We start from the raw sequence: 15,882 nt of genomic DNA on the forward strand, positions 1-15,882 counted from the left end.
GGACGGTGTATCTTTTCCCTTTAGACCACTTTTTCACATCATGTTGAACTCGCACGATTTGCGGTCCAGGTACGGAATTATCTGGTTACTAACTTTGGTCCACCGCAACTCCCAATTTTCGAAGTATTGAAGAAGAGGAAGACGGGGTAATATATTACGCAGGAAGGTAACACCACGGACGAAGTACTCCTCAGGCCCATACAACTGGATAAAGAAGCCACCCGCTGAGTCCGTTGGTGGCGTGTAAACCACGGCCATATGGCCAATGAAAAAGATAAGAATGTGGCGTATTCCCGGGGCATCGTCAGTAGCTGGAACAGTTTAGACTGATAGCAATCTTTGGCAAAAGCCGGTTTTGCACCGGATCGTACTAGGAAAAACGGGAAATAGAAATTCGATGGAAAAAGGCTGGCTAAGAACACTTCAATGTGAAAGAGAGAAAAAATGAATTGATATAAGTACTGGGCGGCGTTACTACCTCCATTGATTAATTATAATGGCCCGTCACCATCACTTGGGCCGCCCAGCTGTAGGTTTCACTATAGTACAACAGCACCCTTCCTCCTCGAGTTGTTTTATCTTTCATATATCACGAACTCACAATGATACCCTTGACCACAGCAACAGCAGTTGAACAATGAAGTGAGAGAAGAATGGAGTGATTCGGAGACAATAAGATCCAAAAACACAATAGTTCTGCCAGCGTCACGATTCTTGCGTTATTTTATTTTATTTTAATTTGCCATGGAGCGCTTTATTACCAGGCCTACAGAACCTGGTGGACTTTCGCAGGTGTCTAGAATGTCCGACTGCAAGCAGTCAGGCCGCCTGTGATTTTGTTCTTTCTCGCAACCTTGCTTAAAACACTCCAACCTGTTGGGTATTCCTTTCTATGCTTGAGGATAAAAGGAGCGCTTGCGCACGAGTCGGCGGTGGGACAATACTTTGATGAACATATTGATCGAAGAAGAGAAATGCAAGTATCGAAACGACGACATCAACCCATGAGGACCGATTCTGGGACGAAAACCGTGACCGAAAGCCGCCCATAAGAAAAACAGTACGGCACACCACTTGTGTACGATTGACGTGGACCTTGTTCTGTGTGTCTAACCGACAAGGGAAAGAAGGGAGTCTCAACATGAGAGATCTTGTGGGATTAGCAACAGTTACGCCTAGACTCTTCTTGATACCAAACATGACAGAAGGGGTTTCAACTTGTTTGTAGGCTGTTGACCGCTGCCATAGCCTCCCGCTTCGGTCCGGGTATGCTTCACCGTCCCCACAGTTGCCAGTTCTCGAGTCCTTGAATAGATAACGGTGATTGACGCCACAAAGTCCCAGCCAGTTGTAGAACGACTCAGTTAGGAAGGTAATAAGAAGTTAGTCACCGCCAAAGATATCAATAAGATATATTGCAAGTCCGAATTCGGCGATTTTTCGGGTGGCGAAGTGAGGGTCAGGCAGCAGGGACAGTTGTAGAGTCGAGACAAGAGGCTTCAGCCATGGTAGGGTTGCGACTTTGTTCGCGATCGAATCCTCCCGAGTGGCAAAGAGCTGTAACCGTAGTATGAACCTTTTGAGAGCTTCCGAGATGCTTGTTCAGAAAGGGTCACGTCTAGAATAAAGGTAGAGAACATTCCTTGACCTTCAAAGTTGGGAATTTGAGACAAGCGGAATGGAGGTTCGATTAGACTTATCGTTTTGCCGTGAAGTGAAGCGCCTATCGGCCCCCGGTTCCGGTCCAGAGTGCTTCCGGCTCCGAGCGTACCGGTATGTGACCGTTACATACGTGACAGTTTGTATTTCTCATCCTGGCCGGCAGGAGCTTTTATCCGTTACTGCCACCGCTGTTTACGACTGCAAGTCTCCGACACACGTCGATCGTTTACCTCACCTGAGGTTACAGGATACGCCCCTGGATTGCGACATCACTTGGGAGTTGAAATTGTATTTGCGTTTCGTTTCAAAGCAAGAACCTAATAATGAACCTCTACCTGTTGACACAATTCGAAACTGGCATCGTCTGTGAAGGGATCGTACTAATCGGTGCGCTGTAAACTTCAGGGTGTAACTTACTATTCCACTGTTGATCAATCGAATCTTGATGCATATATCTTAGAATGCCGTGATCCTGTCAAATCCCCTCTTGATCATGATCCCCTGGAGATCCTTGGAAAATATCGAGCATATAGAGCAAGTTGCAACAGCCATGGTACCGGCGAAGTCCCTAAACTACCATGACTGACACAGGGCGGCTATTTGTGTACCGAGACCAAGACTCCCTTGAACTAGTATGCCTTAAATCCCCCTCTTCCCCCCCCTGCATCCTTCCAGGAAGATAAACATTACATACACCGGCGCCGGATGCTGTCTGAAGATCCGATAGAACGGGCTAATTTTGCACACAAAGCCAAGCTAGGTACACACAGACCTTGACATTTGTTTTAGAGCAGAGGTATGGGACAACATCATATACCATATCGACCATCTCATCCCCGAGGACTCAGATCGACAGCTCAGTGGATACGGCTTGGAAATCTTGGAAGGAATCCATCACAATCAAACGGACTCCATGTGACATGTCGTGTTACCGGAAGATACAAGAAAATACGTGGAAATGAGGAGGGCGCCCAGTACTAGACGCCGTTTACATTATCGCAGTCTTCACAAGCGAAGCGAGAACTTTGAGATCCGGGGACTCGGTGGTGGAGGGGTTCTGTATGTCTTTTCAGTAAAAGAATCTGGAAGGAGAAGTCTGCGGCGTGCAGCGTGCAGCGTGTATGTGTATGATAATGGATGACTTCCCGTAAGGATTATTTGTAAATATCGTTGCAAATAACGCTGAAAATCATCGGAGATATGTTAAGCGAGTGATACCTGGCAACAAATACCAGAATCTGAACATCAGGGCATGTTCTAAATTCTTTGAATTTAGAAAGGCCTAGCGACCCCTTTCTAAACTGTTTTTGCTGCAATATTTCGTTAAGCGAGGTGAGTCCACATGATTTCCAGCCCAGATATGGAAGTTTGTCCGCGCTTACGCCCTTGGCGAGCTACCACACGTGTGATAAATCCGAGCACTTTATGCAAATTTCCAGCATTGCGGGAGGCATCTGCAAATAATTCGACAATTTCCCAATTTCCAATTTACATCAAAACTTTTATTTGAAAGGAGATTATTTGCACATCCTTACGGGAAGTCATCCAATGATAATTCTGTGATATTCCTTGTCAACTATCTGATGGGGACGTTGGTTTTCTGAGTCATATCTTTTCTTTCACCTCGAGCCCGATTCCGGCGCGAGTCACTGAGAATTTGACGAAAAGAACACTGTAAAGGGGCCAGGAGCGACCCGAGTCGGACAGTTCGGGATAATGATTTGCGATGAGTACAGTAGGGTAGTGGAATGGAACATATTTACCGCCCAGTCTAGCTCATTGTAGTTCCGAGCAATGGCACACTATGCAGCGCCTTGAAGAACGAAATCCCATCTACCCTTCCCTGTGCACTTGATGGGAGAGCCGGAGTCTGGAGTAATGCCACGCCACAACATAAAGGCTTCAGTTTCTAGTTCGCGGTAAGATAAGTACTTAGAATGAAGCCGTTACATGGATGGATGTAAGGAATTGTTTCTTTTTGGACAATGGCGTTGGATCCCGCTGGCCAGGTCCCTCAAGTTGAGTTTGTTACATGGGGAAAGAGGTACTAAGCGCATGACTTGTGTACAACCCGGTCCGCTAGGGGAGAAAAAGAAACTCTTTTGTTGACGAAAAAAGGGCGAGGAACTGACAGAAAAGGGACGGTTTAGGACAAGTTTAGGCGTATTGAGAGGGTCGGTATTACCTAATTTCCGAATGGGGGAACCATTCCCGAAGGGAGGGACGCATCATCGCGACTTGTCGGGCACAATAACTGGTTGTCAAATAGAGGACATAACTTGGAAAATAACTCCAAAAATAATGGACATAAGGTCCGAGGAGACTTGTTGGGGACGAGTGTGACTTGTGTACCAGAACAAGTCTGACAAGGGACCTTGCTCAAGAGAAGAATCTCAAGTCTTCACTAAAGCCATCGCATCTCTCCATCTTACGAGAGCATTATCTAATGAGATGGGGTTAGCATTACTATAAAGGGATGGACGCTAAGGGAAAGGTTATGGGGAATCCCTGGGGAGTCCCCTTGGCCGAAGGTGCCGAGCAAATTTGAGTATTCCAAAAGAGGACATGGCAAAAAAAAAAAGAAAAAAGAAATGGAAATGGAAAATAATTCGATTTGACTCCTATGAACACATCCGAGACTTGCTTATGCGAGAATCGCTGATTTTAAATATGCTGGGGCTGGAATGTGAGCTTCATCTTGCGCTACGACTTACGACCTCTTTATATAACTCCTCCGCCCCTTCATTGGACGTTAGGACCATGAATCCGCTTCCGACTGAACTCTTATCTTCCTGGTCATTACATTGCCGCTCTCCTCGTTCTCCCCTCACTCCTCCCTTGTCCTCCACCTTTCACCTTAGAAAAATGCCCATTCAGACGACCTTTCTCCCTCCAATATCATATCTCGATAAACATATATCGGATCGACATGTAACTGGTTTACTTCCTCGTAAGTCTTCAAAGAAAACAAACAGAACGGTTCTAACAGCTTCACAGTTACGCCTCCCGACGACGTGCCTCCACCACATTATTCTCCTTCTCCTCCACCTAATCGTTTACCCCCAATAGCATCATATAATGAAGAGATGGTCGTGGATGAAGAAGTGGCAGATGCAAAAACTCGTCAGTTGTTCTTTGACGCGGGTGTAGCGATGGACTGGTTGGATTTTTCGCGGACGCGTTCGGCGCATTTCATCGCAGAGAAGACGTGCGAGATGATATGTTATCTCTGGTTTTCTTCACCACTATCGTCCCCTTCGTCATCGACAATGTCGCGCTCGCCAACACCAAAAACACATTGCTCACCGACTGACGTCTTTGATCAACCCAATTCGACTGCTTCTCTTCAATTCTCTTTGAACCCCATCTTTGTTCAGTTTACTCAAAAGTTACTCGAGACAACACAAGTCTCCCAGTCGGTCATTGTCCTGTCGTTACATTACATCTACCGTTTGAAGGAGAGGAATAGGTTCACGACTGCCGCGTCGGGCAGCGAGTTCAGGATAGCAGTTGCGGGTCTCATGATGGCGAATAAGTTTCTTGACGAGTACGTTGTCTCGGTTTATCTGTTCATTCGTGTTTTGACGCGTTTTTCAGCAATACTTACACGAACAAGACGTGGTCAGAGGTTTCTGGAATCGATTTGAACGAGGTCAACAGAATGGAACGGGAATTTCTCATCGGAGTGGACTTCAACCTCTACGTCGACAAGGCGACGTACGAGTCTTGGCTCAACCTCCTCAAGGGTCTCGTGATGGCGAAAGAGCGCGATACCCGTAATTGGAGAAGATCCTCACATCGCGGGGCACGCGTTAGGCAGCCAGGTGGTCACATTACGAACACTCCTCATCGTTACTCGACTGCGTCGTCCAGGTATCGCCCTCATCACGTCCCTCACCGTGCACGCTCGACCTCTCCTACGCGGAATCTCCCGATGCCAGTCTCTGTTCCAGTTACTACTTCCGCTGTTCCACCCCGTTATAGTGCTGTTCCACCCCCTGTTCCTCCATTCACGACCATACAGCAGCCATCTCCACCCATCCATGCTCCTGTTCCACGATCAGGCATCAAAAGAACGGCGGAAGCCGCCTTCTCGCCCACGTCGGCCACGTTCTCGGATATCCCAGCTAAGAGAGTTCCAATCTGCCTTCAGATTCCAGAAACAAGTGTTGCAGGTCCTCATTCATATTCCCCTATCGATGTCCAGTCTTTCGCGGACATGTCGATCGATTCACCAGACGTGCAGCGGCCTTTGTCGAATGTTACTTCGTCTTCGCCAAACAAGTCTCGGGGTCCCGAAACTCTGGCCACCGCGTACGCTCTAGACGAGCAGAGACGCAATACCGTTCCTCGGGTAAGTAGCTCTCCTTTGTTATTAGTTCTCGTACTTATGTGTCATTTTAGAATCTCTACTTTTACGCCCTCGCATGTTCTCCTATGGACCCTCTTGAAGCCGATCGCAGGAAAGCCCGCCTTCGTTATCACCAACCTCCACCTCCATCTGCGGTTACTTATGCGTATCCTACCCCACGCTCTGCTGCACCATCAGTTAACGTGATTCATTCGGCTTCGACCAGCCCGAATGACATGCATTTGACTGTCTCTGTGTCACGGCCTACACTCCCGCACTTCCACGAAACGGCATGGACACGACCTCAGCTTACGTTTCAACAACAGCAGCATCACCAATATCAGCATCATTCTCATCTGCAATCACAAACCTCCTTACCCCCTCCTCGGTATACCCATCACAACCACCACCACCACCACCACACACCCCCAACACATCTGCAACAGCAACATCGACTGCCTCCTTTGCAGACCCCAGTGCATATGCAGTCGCAGCCGTCACCTTTACTCACGCCACGTGAGAGTCCTGTTCAGAGCGCGCCGTTTGCGAATGCAGGGCCGCCTGGAGTCCACGTTAATCATTCGGCGTCGTATACATCAGCAGCATATGTGTACCCAACGCCCAGGGCTTGGTATAGGAGGAGTGCGTGTTGAGGTGTGTTTGATGTTACTGCTTCGTTCTTCAGGTTTTCCGACTCTTTCTTTCATTGATCGCTGCGGTTTCTTGATTTCTTGGACTGTTACTATTCCATCCTTTTCCACTACGCGATACCTCACATCTTTGCCATCCCCGCTCGAAAAAAGTCTTCATGCCTTTCTCATGATTATGATGCCATGTCAAAGATTTCAACGTTTTTCTCCATGGGCTTCGCATCTATTACAACTGGACAATACTTATACTTACTCGTAAATATTCGGTGATCCGCCTGCATACAATCTCGTGCATTTTATTTGTAGCCTCATCCTCATTTGCATTCATCATCCCAACCTCATTGCATTGCATATACTATACTATACTTATTCGACGCATATCCCCTTAACGCGTGCAGCTTTTTTTTTTACGATGACCTGGTCGCCAATCCGCCAATTACCCAGTGTACATTAGCCACTCGAGTTTCATAACCATTTTACTTCTAGGCTTCATACCTAATTCCCTTCCACGCTTTTCTTTTTCTTTCCTTTTTTTGGAGTAAACACTTACTCATTTGGTTGGTTCGAAGTAATGTAAAGAAGAACCTCCCCTCCGTCATGCATTCATTCCCGTTTCCCGTCTTTATTATTAACGTTCTTGTGGTCGTCCACCGTCCCCATCCGATCCCTGCCATATGCCCTTACCCCCCTTGATTATCCATCCATCCATGATCCGTGGTTATAATACTCTACAGTCCTACAGTATGTAGCTACGCGTAGTTAGTAATTTTCCTTTACTCCCGTTCCCTAATTTCGAATCTCGGTGTAAAAGATAAAATGTAATACATAAGGTTGAATTGCGACCAACTTGACTTTAACCCACTTGGGTTGTAGTCCGGGTGATGACTTTGTTTGCTGTTTGCCCCCCTCTGAAGCGCTCCTTGCAGGGGTGTGGATCCAGGTGGAACCCTCTTCAACTTAACCACGAGGTCCGATTTCGTGAACATGGTGATGTGTAGCCGAAGGAATTGGACGGTACGCCGGTCACCGACGGTTGATTCTGGCTTACGACCTCGGACGTTTGAAAAATGGTTTTTCCGTATGTTCGTTACTTGTTTTGTGTGCTAATGTACATCGGTAGTCAGGTTACCGAATAGGTTGGGGGATACCGTACGTATATGTGTGTTGCAATGAGCTCCATCCATAAGGTTACATTTTGGATGACCCTTTACCCTTCAGGTGGCAGAAGCGGCTTGTATATTTTTTTTCTTTTTTTTTTTGTTAGGTTCGGGGAGATGGTTGTTCTAGATCTGTTTACTAGTACGCGACATGAGCTAATGGGGAGATGGTCAGTTGATATCTTGACCCTTAGCCTGGCGATTATACAGCGGATCCTGATTGTGGGTTTGGATAAAGGAAAGTCCTATAAAGTATGGTGCTGTGGGGGACAAGCCGCAAGGGCGGGCATGGCACCGGCACTTTTGGGCATTGACCTTGCATTGGGAATTCTACGGCAGCAACCTTGTGGGGGACCCCTCGAGTGTGTAGGGTCCTACTTTGTTCGGGCTCTATAGCTACAGTCCACAAGTCCAAGCAAAGTCCAAGCAACGTTTAAGTTCATCCCAGTGCAACGAATAGGAGCGGGTCAACGCGGTGCGAGAGCCGGCCCGATCATGCTACACGGAACGGGACGCATCGACGCGGCGCGTATCTTACACGAGTTCTTCGCTGGGCTGGGCCGCGACATCGCTATGTTTGACCTTGATATGGAGGTATGTCGTAGTAAGTTACCTTTCCTGGGTAGACTGCCGTGTCTTACGATTATTTTTGTTCGATACAGCATTAGAATCACAAGAATTACCCCCCTCGTGCCTCCGAAAAAAGACTGAAAAATGGAACATCCATCTATCTGACTCAGTGACCTATTGTTCAGGGATGTGCTTCGGCTATATTGTATCAAGATACAGCCATCTCCTCCGCACAGCAGTCATATACTGCTGTCTGCTGGCTGCACATCTATGGTGGCATAGATATACTATAGTCGGGAAAATGTAGCTATCTGGTTCCGCACTGGAAAAGCTACAAAACGTTGTGGCGCATGTAAAGGACTGCAATCCATTGTCGGCTATCTCGCTTGTTTAGTGGTAATTGATCCGATATCGTGTCTTTCCTCCAATGAATATGTATGTAATCAAAAAAAGGTGACACCGTTCAGCATCAGATGGACTTGCATCTCGGCGCGTGGCCCATCTCACAGCTCTGCACTCGAATTTTACCAAGGTCTCAGTTCTTTTTCTTTTGATAAGGGAGGTAAAAAGAAATGAAACAGTGTGAGACGTCCAACATCTTATCATCTTGCAGCCGCGCCACACACCGGCGGAAAGTCCCTACACCATACTAGTAATAGTAAACAACGGACCAACATCGTGACCCGTTGGTGACCCGTATCAAACAGTCAGTTAATTGAATGAAAGGTTCCGAGTTGTGGCCCGCCTGCCGGAATGATCTTTTTTTTTTTTTTTTTTTTGTTTCTCTAGTTTAGCGTGGTAAGAGCCGGAATGATCTTCCTTCAAGGCCATGGGTGTATGTATCGTGAGGGTACCGCTTTTTATTTGTTGTGTTTGACGCTGACGTGGATTGCGCCTTGAATGGGGTCGAGGGGTCGGGGGGGTCGGGAGAACTGGGGCGGGATGAGGAGAGGTAAGATACCTATCGCCGCTACGTCGTTGAAACTTGCACTCGACGGGAGTCCGAAGTCGATATGTTTCTGTTTTACGTGATTCTGATACACTTTGACAGTACGGTATGCAGTTCCCAGACAGCCCACAAGAATTGTCTGGAAAGAACAACAGGCTGGGTGTTAGTTTTCCGGACAAGAATCGGCGAAATGGAAGTCGCTTGTTTTCGAGCCCATTGGCAGTGGATCTATCCAGAGGCCAACGTCCGAGTCGGGCAACGGCGCTACGACGGTACGACCATCAGGCGTAACTGGTCGTATTTACTTTGTTGCTGAATTTTGCTAACCTTTTAGCATAAATAAATAAATAACCAATAAATAAATAAAACAGAAAATATTACGTATCCATAGTTAGCATGTGAATTCTTTGTTTTGGAAAAAAAAATAGGGTCAGACTTTCGGGCCCAAATCTTCCAGATACCGGACTAATGAGAAAATTACCATCTAGGCGCTTGCGAGTAGCGGTAGCGAGATGGAGCATGCATCGTGGAGTGTACCGAGTGCCAACTGTGTCTGCGCGACCGTTAATAGAGTGCAAGGACATATGGTATACGACTTCGCACCGGGAGTTGTGTGGAGTGGAACGCCACTTTGTTCCATCCAACGAGCTGGAATAGAGTTCACAATAACGTCGAGATTGTTCAACTTCACGGAAAGAATGAACCATGTCAAGATTCTGGGGACTATTGATACACGTGTACTGGGAATAATAGAAAAGGACCTCCCGAATAGTGTGCCCCTTTGGTGTGATCTTGAGTGATTGAAAAAGAACGAGCTAACTGTCCACCGTAAACGGACGGGTAAGGCACGGAATAGTACTCACACGTCTAGCACGGTATGAGCGCCATCAAGACCTACATAATTCCTTGTGGGACTATTGCATTCGCCGGAGACCTCGTACTTAGGTGGTCTACTGATCACTTAAAAACGACTCATTCCCGTTAGGAGATGATAGCTTCGCTGCTTCTTGCTTCAGACGGCGGATATGAGTGTCGGTAAATGCCTGTGAAAGCATTCTTTCAGCGCTATGGATTCTTTGTAGCGGTATGTCATGCTTACCTTGGTGAAGAGATAACCAGAAGCGATAGCCGTAACTATTAGAACAAAGGCATGTTATATTGAAGGCGAAATTCATGGAGACATGTGTTTAATGACACTTACTGACACCGCAGGCGATAGTTGGGTACCGTTTCAATCTCATGAACTTAGATCCAACATGGGCTGCACGGAGTGAAGTTGAAATGTTAACAAGACCGCAGAGGAAAGCCATTAGCAGCCAATCGTGCTTGCCTGATGCGAGTGCTGAAGTAAGCCCCGCAAATAAACCTTCTTTCTTGCCTTCCTAGGTTCTACCAATCTAGTTCTAGGCGGCAATAAGGATAGTTCATCTACTTACAGTGTGTGCATGAATTATTGCATCAGGAGGGAGTTGAATGGAATCTAGAGAGCTCGGTGTCGCAGTCGACATGACGGTCCAGGAAGGGAATTGTGTGACATCTTGTGACAGACGTGATGAACGCGTCAGAGGCGTTCAAGTCACATCTCAGCTCACCATCCAGCGTCGACAACCCTGATATTCACAGCCTTTCATCTCCATGTCAGGCTCGACGCGCAAGAAAAAGGGCGCTAAAGGCCCTCAAGATACATTTGAATCAATCAAAGGTAAGGAGTTTGTGTGAATGACAGCAATCTTTATTTTTACTTATCCTTTTTTTGTCTTCAGATCTCCTCACCACGACGAAGGCGCAACTGTCGGATGACGCGAATATCAGCATCAGACCCTCACTAATTCAGAACTTACACCGCGTCGCAGCGCTTGCGGAAACATTCTCCGAACAACGCCCGAAATCGGGGAAGGAATGGGATGAGTTGGCCGATACGCTGGACCAGGAGGGTGCGTTCAGCGGTCACGCATCTCATTCACCGCATTTCTGATACAGCCTGAATGTAACATAGGTGTCAGTCTTTGGAATATCTCGGGTCTTGTACGCAAATTTCCGGAAGATGATGGCCGAGCTCTCGTCGCAGCACGTAAGCCTTTCCACGACAGCTCTGGTCCCGCACCGACAGAATAGTAATCGATGGTCATGAATGACAACATTTAGTTAGACTGGCGGCGTTTCGCCTAGTAGAAGCAGGGTTAGAGGTGGATCCCGGAGTAGAAAGTGCGCGCTCTTCGTCTTTGTTCAATGACACTGACCCTTTTCTGTTCATTAGCTCTTCTTAATGTACTACAAATAGCAAGTAAAACCGGGTCTGCTCTTTCAGGTAATACAACTCGTGTTCGAAAATCGATCTGGCCGCCGTTCAATCCCACTGAACTATATCCCCACTAGATATCGGAAAGAACGAAATGGCTAGTTCTGTTCTTTCCAGCGCCGCCAAGGTGGAACCTTCGTTTACTTTGTTAGATGTTATTCACTCAAGATGGGCTTCATCAGTTTGAGGAGATGCTCCGGGTTATCAGCGATCCAGATGGCTCCCATCGACAACCCAAAGCATGCGCAACAATTGTTTACTTCTCCAGTAGAATGGAAGCGGTATGCTCCGGTTCCTCCGTTATCCATTGGCTTTGATTATTAATATTCTCGGGAGGCCTGGAAAGAGGGTAATTATACCGTGGCTGAATTCATGTCAAGAAAGATACTGGGTTTGCCGTCCCTTCCTTTCTAACGTGATGAAAGGGCCGCTGAATGAAGACTCGTGTAGATGAACAACAGCTTACACATCTTCCCGCACACGACGTGAGTGTGACGATCGTCTCGCACAGACGTAGGAATGACCGGTATCTAGCGGCTGTCTTTGGCAGCAAAGCTCCATGCAATCGGCAAATCTATGTTGAAGGATGGCACGACTGCACCTCGTAATAATGCGTGTGATGCGGTGGTGTGGCTTCAGAGGGCGTTCACTCTGTTAGATCAGCTTGACGACACGACGACACCCGTAGTATCCCAGCTAAAGGTAAGCACGGTTCTTATCCGCTGTAAGTCTAGGTCTTCTCTAATGATGTTTGTGAATAGATACCGATACTTCGAACTCTAGGTGGTGTTCCTCGTCGAACTGTGCCTGATAGACATATCGTTCTAACCGAGCGGCTTTCCCTTTTACATACACACAGCCAGAGCATATTTCCTCTCAGAGTCATATGATAGAGCGGAGACAACTTTGCAAGAACTCATCCCCACAATTGACTCCTCAACTGATCATGTATGTTTATGGCATGGATTAGGAATTTCTCTCATAGTCTGCAACAGGACGGTCACGAATATCAGGAACTTCGGTGGCTTAGATTAGCTGTTCTCAAGCGGCGAAAGGCTACAGACGGAGTGATCCTTGATGGTAAGTCGTCGAAGCTCTCCTTTTTTGTGACAGTGCAAGTATTCAATCAATTATGTTATTGCGCTAGCGTTCAAGTCCATAATCGATCACATGGTGTTCTCGGACATCACTGTGACAGAGTAAAGGACGCCTCTAGATATCAATTTTCGATTTCCTGATTCCTCTCATTAGTATTCTGCAAGATCTAAGGACTCTGGCACAACGACAGTAAGTGGATCTATGTTCTAGTCAGATCCCGTATTCACCACTGTCTCTTAGTACCCTTGTTACGGCTGTCAACCAACAGCTTTTACGTCGTGCTTTTGAATCAACTGCGGAATTCGTACACCGAATACTATTGTCTCTAATAATTCATTGCTCCAAAGACGAGGACCAGGATAGGGCTATTGAGACTATTGATGCAGCATTCACATGTATGTCGTCACCTTCAATTGATTCGATGTAGATATCTTCTCACTCGCTGTTGTCAGCTGTGCTAGAGGCTGAGTTCCGCCTGGATTGTGTCCCCGCGACAGCATGTATATCGGTGTGTGCTCGTTCAGTTAACGTGGTATTTAGAACGAAAGCTTAGTCTGTTGGCGTAGCTTCTATGGCAGTACGGAGATCGCCATTATAGTGCGAAACGGTGGCTTCCAGCCACCAAATGGTTTCTTTCCGGAACCCATCGCTTACTAAAGGAAGTCTGTCCGACGAGTTCTTCAAAATGCTACCGAAAAGCTGCGCTGTGTCACATAGAACAGAAAGAATACGCGAAAGCGTCTGCGGTGATCCGCTGTTGTCCCACCAATGAGGCGGCCACTCACTATGTATTGTTTCTCAGCGCCGTTCATCAAGGTATGTGCTGTAATTAATTCGCTGGACACGGAGAAAGCTGAGGCGTTATTTTCAGGTTTGGAGGACGAAGGTCGGTGATGTCTCCCTCTCATGGGAGCATGAATATAAATTCATCTATACTCAGCTAGTAAAGCCCTCCACGGCATGGTGGAAGCACCGGACTTTGACCGGAAAATGTTACTTTTGGCGACTCAATTGTCGCACGAGCTGGAGATGAAATCTGTATTGCTTAATACACTGGAAGCACTCCTGAGGACTCTCAAGGCTTCTCAAAGCGGCGAAACAGCTGTTGAAGCGATGGTTCTACTTCGTTGCATCATACGTCTCGCATTAAAGCTACTCTTGGAGCCAACCGCCAATAAGTGCCTCCCGGTTTCCTGTGAATGTTTTAACTGTCTTCTGATATTCGATATCCAGGGGTAAACTTATCGATAATGTGGTCAATCATTTCCATACTGGTATGTTTTGGAATAATTCTCGCCGCGAAAGCTGTTCATTCGCATCAAAGCTAGGATATTGGTGAATTCCGCCTGCGAACAGAAGTCGATGGCCTTGATAATCAAGGATGTTTCGTGGTTATGGAGAACGGCCTATAACTGTGCCGTACAAGGTTGTTCAGAATGGGAGGGACATCAAGGACAGATTTGTGATTTATTCGATGTCGCCCGCGATGTGAGCTGTTTCTTCACTCGTTCCTAAATAAATCTTGATGAGCCCATTTTCTGTTCTAGCTACTTGAGGCATGGTGTCAGGGAGATCCAGTGGACCTTGACTCAGATCTTTACACACACCTTATTTATGCATCCTTTTCTGGGGTTTCCGGTCGAGGTAAGATGTCCAAGGCCAAATCCCTGAATTACGTGAATCTGATTACATGTCAGTTTTTGCGGCACGCGAACAGATGTCAACAGAAGGTGTCATGGATGTAAGGATGTAGGTTGTGGCTTCAGGAAGCTGTTGCTGATGATAAGATCGACAGGCCGGACGTATGCGCGAGATCTCCGCGGAAATCAATCGATGTATAACGAAGGTATCGGAAATTCTGGAGAGTGACCGAATCACAGACGAAAGTGATGCTCTGCGTACGCAGTATATTCTATATTCCCTTCGAATTTTTGGGGTAGAAATGCGTGTGCAATTGAAGGATTGGGAGGAAGTTCTCAAGATCGTAGGAGTGAGGTGGCTAATTGCTTCCTTCTACGCTATCTTAACTTGTCCGTCTAGACCGTTGTGAAATCAGGGCCTTTGGCAGTGGGGACATATGAAGCAATTGCGGACATTCTGGTGGGCTCTAGATATCCCATAGATCCACATCGCCTTGCATTAATCATTCCTGGTCAGTGGGTTGCAAACGATTGCCCTGTTAACGGTAAATATAGTATATGATGCGGCCGGGGTATCCACTAACTATTCTTTTTCAAATGTTGTAGTGCTGTACGCGGCTCTCGAAGTACACAAATCTCGATTTTCCCCATGCCTACGCCACTTAATGATGAAAATTTCTATCAGGCTATACTTCATGCAAGTTTAGATAACAGCGCGCTTTCAGTGGAGAAGTTCTCCCGGTGGTTGCGAGCCTTATGCACCATCTTATTAGCTCGGAATGCACCCGCGGACAGAATCAAAGCAATCGGATATGTCGAACAAGCCGCCAGCGTGATGGAAGAATACAGCGAGGGTGACGAGGTAAGCTGCCGGTTCTATTGTTGCCTTCATTTGAACTATGGCATCATGACTGTCTTTACGCCTATACCATTCAAGGCTTACCCCATGGATGAACGTTTCTGGTTGTTGGCTACCGCGTATAACACAGGTTTGGAGTGTTTAGAGTTAGTGTTTCCCCCGTTCTTATTGGCTTGCTTCATGCGGTCTGATTTCAATTCCGTTTTAGGGCCTCGCTGTTAGATGAAGCGAAAAGATGGTTCGAAACATCCACCGTGATATGCAAGTTCGTCTCTGGTGGGGTAGAACGTGCTGAGAAGGTTCATATTTAGTTACCCATTATCGTTACCGCTGATGCTTAGTCGATTGCAGATTTCTGAGACCTATACGCGATTGCTTGCTCGTTATACGCAGGAGCTAGGACCATCAAGCTAGAGCTGAACTGTTCATCAAGATTCTTTTTACATCATCCTTGGATATCTCCTGAACTTCAATGATCCTGCCTTGCTGTTTCCCGTCTTGGTCTCTCTGTTACGCCTGTTCTGATTCTGCCCGGCCGCATTCAGAAGACCCTTTTGGCTGTCATGGCTTCCTGTATTCTACCAAGTAATAATGTTCAGCTACCGTTTGTAAGATCATGTTCGTTGTAGCTGCAATTATGTATCCAT

At 46.9% G+C, this 15,882-nt stretch overlaps 3 protein-coding genes across 3 annotated transcripts; 2 read left to right on the plus strand and 1 right to left on the minus strand.

The window, feature by feature from the left end:
• The first annotated feature begins 4,365 nt into the window (after nt 1-4,365).
• Nucleotides 4,366-7,506, plus strand: E1B28_009635 (uncharacterized protein). Its single transcript, XM_043154541.1, has 4 exons — nt 4,366-4,612; nt 4,660-5,209; nt 5,260-6,016; nt 6,067-7,506. Exons 1-4 carry the CDS (start codon nt 4,423-4,425, stop codon nt 6,664-6,666), a joined length of 2,097 nt encoding a protein of 698 aa, XP_043006996.1. The 5' UTR covers nt 4,366-4,422; the 3' UTR covers nt 6,667-7,506.
• A 2,511-nt stretch (nt 7,507-10,017) lies between these two features.
• E1B28_009636 (uncharacterized protein) lies at nt 10,018-10,871 on the minus strand. The gene is made up of 5 exons (XM_043154542.1): nt 10,776-10,871; nt 10,541-10,721; nt 10,439-10,473; nt 10,203-10,382; nt 10,018-10,154 (listed from the first exon to the last, which is right to left on the minus strand). Exons 1-4 carry the CDS (start codon nt 10,845-10,847, stop codon nt 10,290-10,292), a joined length of 381 nt encoding a protein of 126 aa, XP_043006997.1. The 5' UTR covers nt 10,848-10,871; the 3' UTR covers nt 10,018-10,154; nt 10,203-10,289.
• E1B28_009637 (uncharacterized protein) lies at nt 10,848-15,865 on the plus strand. Its single transcript, XM_043154543.1, has 32 exons — nt 10,848-11,041; nt 11,103-11,273; nt 11,336-11,410; nt 11,485-11,544; nt 11,597-11,647; nt 11,716-11,765; nt 11,821-11,919; nt 11,975-12,029; nt 12,089-12,123; nt 12,173-12,340; nt 12,400-12,421; nt 12,498-12,586; nt 12,634-12,718; nt 12,786-12,837; nt 12,890-12,925; nt 12,977-13,131; nt 13,189-13,244; nt 13,303-13,552; nt 13,608-13,622; nt 13,677-13,914; nt 13,970-14,010; nt 14,061-14,224; nt 14,284-14,380; nt 14,434-14,477; nt 14,532-14,726; nt 14,777-14,836; nt 14,894-14,921; nt 14,983-15,002; nt 15,062-15,238; nt 15,314-15,381; nt 15,444-15,534; nt 15,587-15,865. Exons 1-32 carry the CDS (start codon nt 10,975-10,977, stop codon nt 15,647-15,649), a joined length of 2,877 nt encoding a protein of 958 aa, XP_043006998.1. The 5' UTR covers nt 10,848-10,974; the 3' UTR covers nt 15,650-15,865.
• The last annotated feature ends 17 nt before the right edge of the window (nt 15,866-15,882 follow it).

This window comes from Marasmius oreades, chromosome 6, assembly GCF_018924745.1.
Source record: "Marasmius oreades isolate 03SP1 chromosome 6, whole genome shotgun sequence".
In the NCBI taxonomy this organism is placed as follows: Eukaryota; Fungi; Basidiomycota; class Agaricomycetes; order Agaricales; family Marasmiaceae; genus Marasmius; species Marasmius oreades.